General features: G+C 42.8%; 1 protein-coding gene across 1 annotated transcript in view; it reads left to right on the forward strand.

Annotated features, from left to right (window-relative positions):
• LOC120993412 (RH-like protein) overlaps positions 1 to 15,364 on the forward strand; it is a 58,074-nt gene that overhangs the window by 38,374 nt on the left and 4,336 nt on the right. Inside the window, exons 6-7 of the mRNA XM_040421919.1 lie at positions 5,105 to 5,242; positions 9,030 to 9,157. Coding sequence (XP_040277853.1) covers positions 5,105 to 5,242; positions 9,030 to 9,157 — 266 coding nt within the window. The remainder of the gene's footprint in view (positions 1 to 5,104; positions 5,243 to 9,029; positions 9,158 to 15,364) is intronic.

The raw sequence follows: 15,364 nt of genomic DNA on the forward strand, positions 1-15,364 counted from the left end.
CCCGTTTCCCTTGCAGCCTTAAGCAAGGCTGCAGTGTCTAGATAGTTCAGGAGAGCACATACCACATCTCTCGGTGGTTCTGTGGCCGGCGGTTTCGGTCTCAAGGCCCTATGTGCTCTTTCAATAACGATGGCATCTGCACGTTCTTTGCCTATAAGTAATTCAAAAAGATGGCGCACTGTGGGTGTTATCTCCTCCGCAGGGATTGACTCAGGTATTCCCCTCAGGCGAATGTTCTTCCGACGGCCCCTGTTTTCCTGGTCTTCCAGGTATAGGAAAGCATTATTCACCTGCTTACAGACCGAGGCCAGTTGCGTTTGCAAACCTGCACTGTGTTGCGTCATGAGGGAATGCAAATCTTCCAGCGCCTCTACTCTATGTCCCATATGTAGGACTTCTGTTTTAATGTCCGACAGCTCCTTTAGGACTGGTGTCAGGGCTTTGTCCAGTGACTGGGCAAGCGACTGCTGCAGAAAGGCTCTAGTGATCGGCAGGGTGTCTCGTTCACTTAGAAGCTCAGAGCCGGCATCAGAGCTTTCACCCTCTGAGTCGTCTTCCCGCGTCTCCACTGATGGCGTTGTTCGCGCTGCTTTCCCTCGTTCCGGCAAAGAAGAAACCTTCTTGCTAAGGTATTTATTCATATCGCTCTGTGAGCTTTTTAGTTTCGGGGTACTCTCCACTTCCCCCCTTCTTTCTCTACCAGTTTTCCCCATGATCTCGACGGGTAGCTTTGAATTAGGCTAAAAGACCGGTCTTATGGTGAGGAGCTCAGTCGCACACGTCCTCCACCATGCTCAGTCGGCTCCGCCCCCCGCATGCATACATATTTAAAAAAAAATGTTTTTGTGTTTCTCACACAGAAGAAAGTATGAGAAAAGATAACACATATTAGTAATTTCTAGTAACAAAAGTCATAAAAAAAAAAACTAATTTGCTTGTCATCAATGAAGTGATCAAAAGATGAGAACCAATATGAATAGGCCTAACGAATAAGTGCATCATGCAGGTTGCAGAAGACCCTTGCTACCACTTGAATTTAAGACCTGTTATGTTACTACACATAGGGGCATCTCCCATGAGTGCTTATAAACCTTTCCCAGGTATTGAAGAATTTTATATTCATGTCTCTTTGTGTAGTGAGGTGTTCATTTTGAATATAAAAGAACATTTATCTAAGAAAAAATATGCAAATTAGAATTTTGCAAAAAAGAGAGAGAAAAAAAGCTGTCCCTCTAGCACCACCTGTAGGAAGGCAGTTATCCTTTAAGTCAATGTTCTTCAAATAGGTGGAGATAGAGGTACAGCATTCTTTTCTCTTTTTGGAAAGACAGCTAATTGGCATACCTTTTTCCGAGAGAAGCATTGCATGGCCTATAGTACTCCTTACTTCAACAAGACACAATCTATAAGGAGAAATAGTACTCCCCAGGTCTAATAAAAGAAAGAGAGTTGGAAGAGAAGTATACAGCCAGGACTGTAATATAGACAAGGAGGAGATTGTGAAACTTGGGGTACAGTGATATTTATCTGGGTTCGTATTCCTAAAAGATTGCCCACAGAGGGTCCCAGCGAGCAATGTTGGTCAGATTTGAGCATATATAGAATGTGTTGGCAGATAAGAACCTTTTGGCCCATCTAGTCTGCCCAATATACTGAATACTATGAATAGCCCCTGGCCCTATCTTATATGAAGGAAGGCCTTATGCCTATCCCATGCATGCCTAAACTCCTTCACTGTATTTGCAGCTACCACTTCTGCAGGAAGGTTATTCCATGCATCCACTACTCTCTCAGTAAAGTAATACTTCATGATATTACTTTTAAACCTTTGCCCCTCTAATTTAAAACTATGTCCTCTTGTAGCAGTTTTGTGAAGAAGTTCCGAAGGTGCATTCGGTCCCCTATTACCCGCAGACCTGTTGCTTAGCTTTGGGAATGAGGAGCTGTGTTTGACCTCATTCCCAGGGCGGCTTTACTGCTGGGTGGCTCCCTGCTCCTAAGTCTGCCTTGAGCGCCGAGCTGATCACTCGGTGCTCAACTGGTTGGTCTGTCGGTCATGTGACGCTGGCCACGTCACATGACCCTCACTCCCCACTATAAATACAGGCAGCCTGCTAGCCACAGGTTGCCTGTTAATTTCTAGGTTCCTGGCTATTTGTTGGACTACTGAATACTCACCTGATTCCGTTCCCTGACGATCCTTTGCCTGCTCCTCCTGTACTGCGCATCCGTCCTGGTATTGTGACCTCGGCTCCCACCTGACTACTCTCTTAGGACTCCTCTTGTACTTCTCTACTCTCCTGGTATTTGACCCCGGCTTCTCCTGACCATTCTTTGCTTAACCCTTTGTACTGCGTAGCTCTCTTGGTTCTGACCCGGTCCGTTCATGTTCCGTATTTTGTCTTGTCTGTCTTCCCTGCACGTATCCTAAGTTAGGGACTGTCGTCCAGTTGTCCCCTGTCATCAGGACTCGTGAGGCAAGTAGGCAGGGCCAGGGGTGAGGGTGGAGCGCAGTGGTCACTATCCTTCCCCCTGTGTGTGTGGACGTGACCATTACAGATTAACAGGCCCAATAACCACTGTATCATGAATCCTCTTATTACCCTGACTGACCATGTCTCTATCTTGACACAGATGGTGCAGGAGCTAGGAGAGAAACTCCTTTCTTTTGAGTTAGGGCAAGGTTCTTCCACTCCTCTGTCCTCCAGTCCACATTTTGAACCCCAGATCAAGCTCCCAGAACCCTTTTCTGGAGACTGGAAGAGGTTTCTCTCCTTTAAGGAGAGTTGCAAACTCTACTTCCGTTTGCGCCCCGTGTCTTCCGGTCCCGAGAGCCAACGCGTGGGGATTATCATTTCTCTACTTCAGGGTGATCCCCAGGACTGGGCATTCTCGTTACCTCCTGGGGCCAGTTGTCTAACTTCTGTGGAGGGGTTTTTTCAGGCCCTGGGTACCCTCTATGATGAACCAGACAGGGCCCTGGTAGCCGAGACGGCTCTTAGGGCATTGGTTCAGGGCCGTCTCCCTGCGGAGGAGTATTGCACCCAATTCAGACGGTGGTGTGTCCCCTCAAGATGGAATGAACCAGCCCTGAAGAGTCAGTTTAGGTCTGGTCTATCTGATAATTTAAAAGATCTATTAGTCAATTATCAAATTCCTGAGACCTTAGAGGAGATGATGACCCTAGTTGTCCGACTTGACAGACGAGTTAGAGAGAGACGACAAGAACGACAGTTCTGTTCTCAGATGGTGGTCCAGCCAGAGGCCTTTTCCAGGGACAGCACTGAGGTCTCCACCGAGGAACCTAGAAAAGGCTCAAAGTTCTCAAAAACTCAAGGCCGATAGGAGACGTTCAAGGGGGGTGAACTTTCAGGTTGGGGATAAAGTATGGTTGTCCTCCAAGAATCTATCTCTCAAGGTAGCTTCTAGAAAATTTGCTCCTCGTTTTATTGGACCATATAAGATCACGGTTGTGCGTTATTGTATTATGCTTTAGAATATCAGTCGGCATGGATCCGACTATTATTTTCTAATGTATGTGCTTCAACATGCAATAATTTGTTACTTTTGCAAAATAAGAAATAAAGAATTTAAAAAAAAAAAAAAAAAAGATCACGGAGGTGATTAACCCGGTATCATTTAGGTTGGAGCTGCCCGAGTCATTTCACATTCATAATGTGTTCCATAAATCTCTACTTAAAAAATATTTTGAACCGGTAGTACCATCGAAAGCCTCGCCTCCGCCGGTTCTTGTTAATGATGCTGTCAAGTATGTGGTGTCTAAAATAGTGGATGTCAGGAAGGTGCGTAATTCCTTGCAGTACCTGATTCACTGGAAGGGGTATGGACTTGAAGAGAGATCTTGGGTACCTGCCAGGGAGGTTCATGCTCCTAGACTGGTTCGTAAATTTCATTTAGAACACCCTGAAAAGCCATCGCCTGAAGTATTGGGTCCGGTGGCCCCTCGTAAAAGGGGGGTTACTGTAACGGGGTTCCGAAGGTGCACTCGGTCCCCCATTACCCGCAGACCTGTTGCTTAGCTTTGGGAATGAGGAGCTGTGTTTGACCTCATTCCCAGGGCGGCTTTACTGCTGGGTGGCTCCCTGCTCCGACCCTCACTCCCCACTATAAATACAGGCAGCCTGCTAGCCACAGGTTGCCTGTTAATTTCTAGGTTCCTGGCTATTTGTTGGACTACTGAATACTCACCTGATTCCGTTCCCTTATGATCCTTTGCCTGCTCCTCCTGTACTGTGCATCCGTCCTGGTATTGTGACCTCGGCTCCCACCTGACTACTCTCTTAGGACTCCTCTTGTACTTCTCTACTCTCCTGGTATTTGACCCCGGCTTCTCCTGACCATTCTTTGCTTAACCCTTTGTACTGCGTAGCTCTCTTGGTTCTGACCCGGTCCGTTCATGTTCCGTATTTTGTCTTGTCTGTCTTCCCTGCACGTGTCCTAAGTTAGGGACTGTCGTCCAGTTGTCCCCTGTCATCAGGACTCGTGAGGCAAGTAGGCAGGGCCAGGGGTGAGGGGGGAGCGCAGTGGTCACTATCCTTCCCCCTGTGTGTGTGTGGACGTGACCGTTACAAGTTTTTCTTCTTTTAAATATTCTCTCCTCTTTTACCTTGTTGATTCCCTTTATGTATTTAAAAGTTTCTATCATATCCCCTCTGTCTCGTCTTTCTTCCAAGCTATACATGTTAAGGTCCTTTAACCTTTCCTGGTAAGTTTTATCCTGTGATCCATGTACTAGTTTAGTAGCTCTTCTCTGAACTCTCTCCAGAGAGTATTTTAGTGAGGAGAAGGTAATAAATAAGCTACTGCCAGATGTCTCTGACAGCCAATTATCTCCCATTGGAGATGAGTTTGAAATCTAACAGGTATGATTCATATTTCAATTTTCATCTGCTGTTGGAGCAGTCAGCATTCCCTCTCTTCCCAAATTCCCCGTACACATTAGAATTTGTCCGTGTCTATTGGCATTCGCATGCTTGACCTCACTTCGCATGACCATTTGTAGATTGTGATAAGCTCTGATATTTAAAGTTCCTTCAAAATGTATGCTCCCAGAATGATCAGCGATTGTTTTTTTTTTTTTTAGGCGAATGTCCGAAATGCAATACTGGCAGGTGGGGTTTCAGCTGGATTTATAGCTCATATGGTTCAGTATCCATGGATTTCGATGGTCCTAGGATTAATAGCTGGAATAGTCTCCACAACTGGTTTTAAATACCTACAGGTAATGTTACTGTTAAGGATATTGCCCCTAAAGTTGAAAATTCCCCTTGCTATGCAGTAGTAATTTTCACCTTCATCCTTCCCCCACAGTTAGAACTATGACGCTGTGTCTGCATTCAGTTTGTGGCCATGAACCATTTTATGGGCTATATATAAAATAACTGGGTTTGCTGGGTCCCTTTTATGTTATGATGTTAGTAGTCCACAGGATGAAACCAATCATATTGGGGAGCTATAAAATAAAGTGTGACGATTTTGCATATTACAAACATTACAAACAAACATATCTAGAAACTACTAGGAATAAGAGCTCCCACTATGCATCTTCCAAAATCAGAATATGGTGGTCTGTACATTTGACTTTACATCCAGGTAAAAAGGACATATAGGAAGAGTATTATGAGGATATCCCTGTCAGTCACTATCTGATTGACTAGCTGAATCTTTACAGGATAGACCAATTAGTCTAAGGGTCCTTTTACACGTATAGATGATCTGCCAGATTATTGGTAACGAAGCAGACGTTCCTGATCAATGTCAGATCATCAGCGGAGATGAATGCAGCATTTACATGTATCAATCACCTCCGCTGTATAGTGATAAGCGATAATACAGCAATCACTTCTCCCCATAGAAAATCGTTCTTCTAGAACAGCAGATCCCTGTTTATACATCACAATTTTCTGTAAAGGAACAATGATTTTTGTGTGCCACCCAAATGACACGATCACCCAATGAACAAGCTTTTGCTCGTTCATCGGATGATTGCCGACACCCTTTACATTGGCAGATTATCCAGCATGAGTATTTATACAAACAATATTCCCTGTAATCTGACAGATTCATCTGAAATCGATCCATGTAAAAGAACCCTAAGGACCCTTTCACACGAGCGAGTTTTCCACACGGGTGCAATGCGTGACGTGAACGCATGGCACCCGCACTGAATCCTGACCCATTCATTTCAATGGGTCTGTGTACATGAGCGTTTTTTTTCACGCATCAGTTCTGTGTTCTATATTCTGCGTTTTTCACGCAGCCCTGGCCCCATAGAAGTGAATGGGGCTTCAGTGAAAAACGCATTGCATCCGCAAGCAAGTGCAGATGCAATGAGTTTTTCACTGATGGTTGCTAAGAGATGTTGTTTGTAAACCTTCAGATTTTGTATCACTCGCGTGAAAAACACATCAAAACGCATTGCTCCCACGCGGAAAAAACTGAACAACTGAACGCAATCGCGGACAAAACTGACTGAACTTGCTTGCAAAATGGTGCAAGTTTCACTGAGCGCACCCTGAATGCATCCGGACCTAATCCGTCACGCTCATGTGAAAGAGGCCTAAGGCTACTTTCACACTGGCGTTTTGGTTTCCGTTTGTGAGATCCGTTCAGGGATCACACAAGCAGTCCAAAACTGATCAGTTTTGCCTTTAATGCATTCTGAATGGATAAGGATCCGCTCAGAATGCATCAGTTTGGCTCCATTCCGCCTCCATTCTCGCTTTGGAGGCTGACACCAAAATGCTGCTTTCAGCGTTTTGGTGTCCGTCTGACGAAACTGAGCCAAACGGATCCGTCCTGACACACAATGCAAGTCAATGGGGAAGGATCTGTTTTCCCTGACACAATATGGCACAATAGAAAACGTATCCGTCCCCAATTGACTTTCAGTGGTGTTCAAGACGGATCCGTTTTGGCTATGTTAAAGATAATACAAACTGATCCGTTCTGAATGGATGCGTTTATGCAGATCCATGACGGATCTGCACCAAACGCGAGTGTGAAAGTAGACTTAGGGTCCATTCACACGTCCGTTGTTTCTTTCTTGATCTGTTCCGTTTTTTGCGGAACAGATCTGGACCAGTTCTGTACCCATTCATTTTCAATGGGTCCTGAAAAAAATCGGACAGCTCAATGTCTGATTTTTCTTCAGGACCCATTGAAAATGAATGGGTACAGAACTGGTCCAGATCTGTTCCGCAAAAAACGGAACAGATCAGGAAAGAAACAACGGACGTGTGAATGGACCCTAAGACTACATTTGTGCTTTCAATTCTGGTATCCAGGATTACTGTATCCGGCATTTGCCAGACACCACCGGCACCCAATGCACAGAATACCATAACTGAAAGTGCAGATGTGGATGTAGCCTACTGTTAAAACCATCTGCCTAATATTTTATAGGTCTCTACATGCAGCAAAACCAGACCTGACCTGTCGAATCATGGAATTCACAGGACCGCTGAAGGTATCTTCTGGTATCTGTCTCGAAGACTTTAGCTCCTGATCTTTTAGTCCTGTACATTGCAAGCTGAGGCCTCCATGGATCAGACTTATGGATCAACATATCCCACAGATGTATCATGTATTTAAACCATTCCTAGACAATTGTTGCCGTTTAGCAGTATGTATTATCCTGCTGATAGGTAACAGTACAATTAGGGAATACTGTAGGGGTTTACTTAGTCTATGTAGGTTGTGTGTGTCAAAGTAACAAGGAACCAAGGTTGACCAGCAATGCACTTCAGTGAGCCTTGATTTCCCGTGATCCTTTCACTGGTTTACCAGTTATCCTTCTTTGGAACACTTTTGGTAGGTATTAACCACTGCATACTTTAAAGGAAATCTGTCACCTATTTTGACCATATAAAACTGTTAACATAGCAATGTGCAATAAAGTACCTTCATTCCAGCATGTGTCTTCTTGCTTTTATTCAACTTTTCATTTAGATCAAAAAGCGATTTTTCTGATATGCTAATTAAGCCTCAAGGTGCCCAGAGGGGCGTTATTACTCTGCTCTAGTGCCCAGTAACGCCCCCCTGCAGTGCCCAGCCCGCCTTTCTTCCAAGCCCAGCACGCCTCCTAAGAAATAAATTTACTCCCACATCCTTGCCGAACGGCACCGCTCCCTCCACTACGTCATGTAATTTATTCACCCCACCATCCTTGCGTCCTCCTTTCTTGGCCTCCGAAATCTAGCGCAGCCGCAGTATCGCTGACTGCCTGCGCCTGTACGATACTCCGGCTCCTGAGGCAACAGCGCTCTGATTACGTCACTGGGCTCGGCGCATGCCCAGTGACACTATTGAGGTTGTTGCCCTCTGTAATGTAATTTCATATATTAGATCTTTGTCAGAACCCACATAGTAGAGCTAGACCATAGAAAGACAGATTTTCTGCACCTTAGTGGTCCCCTAAGCCTCTGGGCCCTTAGCAACTGCTATGGCTATAGCTATGCCCATAGACGAATGCCTATTTTTCCTCTTAGTGAGACCATGCGATTTTATATGTCATTAGAATCTTTCTTAAAGGGAACCTGTCACCTCTACTATGCTCCCCTCACTGAGCGTTTCTAAATGTTCATTGTGTTACCCTAAACAAAAATTACACTTTTAATTTCATTTGCAGACGAATTCAATAAGTATTATGCATTTTTGTACTTCCTGCCTTTTATGCAAATTAACATAAAAGAGTAATATCTTACTTGTGTGACCAGAGAAGAGTCATATTTTCAAGCTCTGACTCATCTCAGGTTGATTTGCATATGTATCAAATCGTTTTTTTTATTGGGACTGGGTATTACGGATGTGCTAGCGGCCATCTAGCAACCCATGTCCCCAGCTCTATACCCAAAATCCAGGTGACAGGTTCCCTTTAAACAGGTTTATTGCTGCAAAAATGAACAACAATACAAAATATATAGCATGAAAAAAAAATATCTAAAAAAAAGGTCAATACTAAAACAATGAATAATGATAATATGTAAATAATGTGTTTTTTTTTTCAGAACACTATGAATTTAATCACATTGGTACACGATACATGTGGAATTCACTACACTTTTGGAATGCCAGGACTTCTTGGAGGTATAGCCTATACAGTCCTAATCCTAACGGCAGACATTGACATAGCAATGTAAGTATCTCAGGGCCAAAAATGCTTGGAAAGTGAGAGGGAGCAGTTAATAGCTTAAAGGTGATGTCCGGGTTCAGAGCTGAACCCGGACATACACTTATTTTAACCCAGGCAGCCCCCCTGACCCTGAGGCTAGCATCAGAGCATCTCATGCTCCGATGCGCTCCCTTGCCCTGCGCTACATCGCGCAGGGCACGGGCTCTTCCGCCCGGCAGTGTGTTCGGTGACATCACTGGCTCTGATGGGTGGGCTTTAGCGCTGCCCTAGCCATTTTACTGGCTAGTGCAGCGCTAAAGCCCGCCCATCAGTGCCGGCGACGTCACCGGACTTCCTGGCAGCCCTATGGAGAGCCCGGTTTGTCACCGGAACTCCTTACATGCCTTTGCCCTGCACGATTTCGCGCAGGGCAAAGGAGAGCATCGGAGCATAAACTGCTCCGATGCTCAAGTCAGGGGGGCTGCCTGGGTGAAAATGGGGATATGTCCGGGTTCATCTCTGCACCCGGACAACCCCTTTAAGGTAATTTGAACAATGGGTTTCTGCTCTAGACTACTACAACTTGATTGTTAGACATAAGACCACCAAAATGAAATATATGAGCCCAAAAGTAGTTATGCCATGTTAAGGCTGAGTTCACACTTCAGTTATTTGGTCAGATATTTCCATCAGTTATTGTGAATGAAAACTAGGTGCAGGTCAAAAACACAGAATAGGTGCAGATCCTTCCATTACATCTGATCTCTGAGTAGGCTTCACTACTGGTTTTGTCTCACAATAACTGAACGAAATAACTGATCAAATAAATGAAGTGTGAACTCAGCCTAAGTTTGACTTTCTAAAACAAAAGCCTCAGGGTAAGACCAGAAGGTACTGCTTAATGTATGATGCAAGCCCCACCTACCCACTGTGGTCAATGGCCATACAAGTTCACTCTCTTACCATCACACTGAAAATATGTATTTATATTCACAAGCTACTTTGTAACATAACGTAAATTTAAAATATTTGAGATATAATAAGCTTACACAGGCTTAGTGAATAATTATATTTACGAAGTGTGAATATATATATATATATATATATATATATATATATATATACGATAACACAAACAAATCACATACAGAGTAATAAAAAGTAAATAATCATTACTAGCCTAAATATTGGGTAGGGATACAGTCAGCCATACTATAACCCATGGCTGTCTACCATATTATAACAGATGAACGACACCCCAGGGTGTTCAAGAGATAAGGCAAACAATACTTACATCCTACCTAGGATGAAGTTCCTGGTCGAATGCCAATTAATTTGTTAGTGCAGACCACACTTATTCTCATCATCCCCTCCTCCAGTGTGCATCACGCATGTCTCTGAGAACACTCAGGAATGTGTTCTTATCAGCACAATGGGGGATGGGTACTGTCTTTAACCCATTTCATTACAAGGAAAACCTGTAAACTATTACACAGAGTATTAAACAGAATTAAAGGGGTAAAACCAATCAGTACATAAAAATAACCTTACAATACACTCCACCCCTGGTTCGTCCACTTTAATTCATTTTCACCAACCAACATCAACATATATAGCCTACTCATTTGACAGAAAACTACTTTGGAACCATCAAAAAACTGTGTGTTGGACTAACAAAAAGTGCCTCAATGAGGTCTCCTTCACTTCTGATCTTCTTGGATAACAAAGTCTCTGTTGCAAAGTCAATTGTCCACTTCTTGATGTTCTGTGCACCTGCATGGCCCGTTGTTGTGTTGTTACACAGTCTAGTTCAGTCTATTACCCCTCCTTATTTATGTGAAGAGGTTTTGCAGGTGTAGTGACAGTGCAGGTTTCAGAGCCTCTTATCAGTGGGTGTAAGACAGTCCATTACCTTGTCTGTGGGAGGAGCTTTGACACTAGAACCTCCTCCCTTCACTGGTCTGCAGATCATTGCCTCAGCCCTGCTGGTTGGTCAGGATTGTCTTGGGCAGACAATTACATTTGAGGTCCACCCCTGGACAGCCTGAGGACGAGCAGCAAGGCCTTGTTCAGCATGGCAGACCAGTGGTTGAAGTCTTTCCTTATTGGGTGACAGTCAGGTCACCGAAAACCTGGTGTCGTTGACTTGTGCAGCCCCTGGACTCTACTGAGGTTGCCAGTCCTGGCTCTGTTAAACAGCGGATACAACCTGCACTTAGGAAAGAGGTAACAGTTCCACACAGTCTAGAAGATATCAATTCAAAAAACTCAATCCATAATTTTAACCCCTTAGGGACCAGGGTCATTTTCACCTTAAGGACCAGGCCATTTTTTGCAAATCTGACCAGTGTCAATTTATGTGGTAATAACTTTAAAACGCTTTGACTTATCCAGACCATTCTGAGATAGTTTTTTTTTTCACATATTGTACTTCATGACACTGGTAAAATGGAGTAAAAAAAAATTCATTTTTATTTATAAAAAAATACAAAATTTACCGCAAATTTTTAAGTTTCAATTTCTTACTTCTATAATACATAGTAATACCTACTAAAATAGTTATTACTTTACATTCCCCATATGTCTACTTCATGTTTGGATCATTTTGGGAATGACATTTTATATTTTGGGGATGTTACAAGGCTTAGAAGTTTAGAAGCAAATCTTGAAAATTTTCTGAAATTTTCAAAAACCCACTTTTTAAGGACCAGTTCAGGTCTGAAGTCACTTTGTGAGGCTTACATAATAGAAACCACCCAAAAATGACCCCATTCTAGAAACTACATCCCTCAAGGTATTCAAAACTGATTTTACAAACTTTGTTAACCCTTTAGGTGTTTCGCAAGAATTACTGGAAAATAGAGATACAATTTCAAAATTTCACTTTTTTGGCAGATTTTCCATTTTAATAATTTTTTTCCAGTTGCAAAGCAAGGATTAAAAGCCAAACAAAACTAAATATTTATGGCCCTGATTCTGTAGTTTACAGAAACACCCCATATGTGGTCGTAAACTGCTGTACGGGCACATGACAGGGCACAGAAGGAAAGGAATGCCATATGGTTTTTGGAAGGCAGATTTTGCTGGACTGTTTTTATTACACCATGTCCCATTTAAAGCCCCCCTGATGCACCCCTAGAGTAGAAACTCCAAAAAAAAAGTACCCCATTTTAGAAACTACACCCCTCAAGGTATTCAAAACTGATTTTACAAACTTTGTTAACCGTTTAGGTGTTTCATAAGAATTAATGGAAAATAGAGATAAAATTTCAAAATTTAACTTTTTTGGCAGATTTTCCATTTTAATAATTTTTTTTTCCAGTTACAAAGCAAGGGTTAAAAGCCAAACAAAACTCAATATTTATGGCCCTGATTCTGTAGTTTACAGAAACACCCCATATGTGGTCGTAAACTGCTATACGGGCACACAGCAGGGCACAGAAGGAAAGGAATGCCATACGGTTTTTGGAAGGCAGATTTTGCTGGACTGTTTTTTTGACACCATGTCCCATTTGAAGCCCCCCTGATGCACCCCTAGAGTAGAAACTCCAAAAAAGTGACCCCATTTTAGAAACTACGGGATAGGGTGGCAGTTTTGTTGGTACTAGTTTAGGGTACATATGATTTTTGATTGCTCTTTATTACACTTTTTGTGAGGCAAGGTAACAAGAAATAGCTGTTTTGGCACAGTTTTTTTTTTTTGTTATTTACAACATTCATCTGACAGGTTAGATCATGTGGTATTTTTATAGAGCAGGTTGTCACGGAAGCGGCCTAATATTTATACTATTTTTTTATTTATGTAAGTTTTACACAATGATTTCATTTTTGAAACAAAACAAATCATGTTTTAGTCTCTCCATAGTCTGAGAGCCATAGTTTTTTCAGTTTTTGGGCAATTATCTTGGGTAGGGTATGATTTTTGCGGGATGAGATGACGGTTTGATTGCCACTATTTTGGGGTGCGTATGACTTTTTGATCACTTGCTATTACACTTTTTGTGATGTAAGGTGACAAAAAAATGCCTTTTTTACACCGTTTTTTGTTTTTGTTTACGGTATTCACCTGAGGGGTTAAGTCATGTGATATTTTTATAGAGCATGTTATTACGGACGCGGCGATACCTAATATGCATACTTTTTTTATTTATGTAAGTTTTACACAATGATTTCATTTTTGAAACAAAAAAAATCATGTTTTAGTGTTTCCATAATCTGAAAGCCATAATTTTTTCAGTTTTTGGGCGATTATCTTCGGTAGGGTATGATTTTTGCGGGATAAGATGACTGTTTGATTGCCACTATTTTGGGATGCGTATGACATTTTGATTGCTTGTTATTACACTTTTTGTGATGTAAGGTGACAAAAAATGGCTTTTTTTACATGTTTTTTTTTTCTACGATATTACGGACGCGGCGATATCAAATATGTATACTTTTTTTATTTATGCAAGTTTTACACAATAACAGCTTTTTTAAAACAAAAAAAAATGATGTTTTAGTGTCTCCATATTCGGATCCATAGTTTTTTTATTTTTTGGGCGATTGTCTTAGGTAGGGGCTTATCTTTTGCGGGATAAGGTGACGGTTAGATTGGTACTATTTTGGTGGGTATACACCTTTTTGATCGCTTGCTGTTGTACTTTTTGTGATGTAAGGTGACAAAAAAAAATTGTTTATTTAGCACAGTTTTTATTTTTTACGGTGTTCATCTGAGGGGTTAGGTCATGTGATATGTTTATAGAGCCGGTCGATACGGACGCGGCGATACCTAATATGTCAACTTTCCCCCCCCCCCCTATTTTTTACCAATTTTGTTTTACTTTATTTGGGCGAAATTACATTTTTACTTGAAACTTTTAATTTTTGGGGGGGAAAACTTTATTTTTTCAACTTTTTTTCACTTAATTTTTTGTCCCACTTTGGGACTTCAACTTTTGGGGGTCTGATCCCCTTTACAATGCATTCCAATACTTCTGTATCGGAATGCATTGCCTGTATGAGTAACAGTGTGTATTACTCATACAGCTTCCTGCCTGTGAGATCCAGGGGGCTGGATCTCACCAGCTCTTCACTGGAAGGCAGCTCCGAGGCCTAAGGAAGGCATCGCGCTGCCTTCCATGCCATTGGGTCCCCATTACAGCCGCACGGGGACCCGATGGCACCTCCGACCGCCCGCCGCAATTCCCGTAAACGCCGCAAACCGCAGGTCTGAATCGCCGATACGGCGGGACCCCCCCCCCCCCCCGCGCATTGTCCCAGGGTGCCTGCTCAATGATTTGCTCAACGGTGATCGGAACTACACATGACGTACCGGTACCTCATGTGTCCTTAAGTACCGGGACATCATGCCGTACCGGTACATCATATGTCGCCAACAGGTTGATCTTAGTCCATGTCAGAAAAAGCCGTTGATGGGGTGGTTTCCTCTCCATCCCTGCATCAAATAGATCAAATTAAACAAACAAAAGTCCTTGAACTTTTGTTGGTCCAACACTGTATTTAAATAACACTTTCCAATGGTACCATAGAGGTCTTCTGCCAAAGCCAAATAAACCCTGCCAAACTGGTAAACCCTGAACCTCATCTAGTTATCTGTATACTAAGATTAATATTAATAATACTTATACTCCAAAACAAACATACATATTATTTTTTATAAGTAGTAGAGATCTTTATCTTCCTACATCAACACATAGCAATGCCGCGATCTAATCACAGCCAGGGAGAAAGTGAGCTTTTTTTTCTCCCTGGCTGTGACGCTCTCCGCTGTGATTGGATCGCGGCACAGCCAGGGAGAAGGAGACGCCTATTGAGAAACCCTGGCGTCTCCTCCTCCCTGTACCGATGCTCAGTATTAACATACTGGGCGGGAAAACAGCAGGGGGGCACAGCGGGGCGTAGGAACGATTTTTAAAAAAAAAAACAGGCAGGATGGCAGCATCAGCCCGGCAAAGAAAGGTATTTAATTAAACTAAAAAAACAAAAACAATGAAAGGTCCTCTTTAAGCTGGTCTTACACATTAGATGTGCATCATTTGATCATGCCAATTTTGGCGGGCTTAGATAACCATCTGGTGTGTGTGGTGGCATCTCCGGCTCTTCCCTGATGGATGATGTTGGGGGAGATGATAACCTGCTGCCAGAGAATTCTCCCCTCCAGCTGTTCACTACATATGTGTGCTCAGCCAAACCAAGCACGCATGTATGGAAAGATAGGGAGAAATAACC

Source organism: Bufo bufo, chromosome 3 (genome assembly GCF_905171765.1).
Source record: "Bufo bufo chromosome 3, aBufBuf1.1, whole genome shotgun sequence".
In the NCBI taxonomy this organism is placed as follows: domain Eukaryota; kingdom Metazoa; phylum Chordata; class Amphibia; order Anura; family Bufonidae; genus Bufo; species Bufo bufo.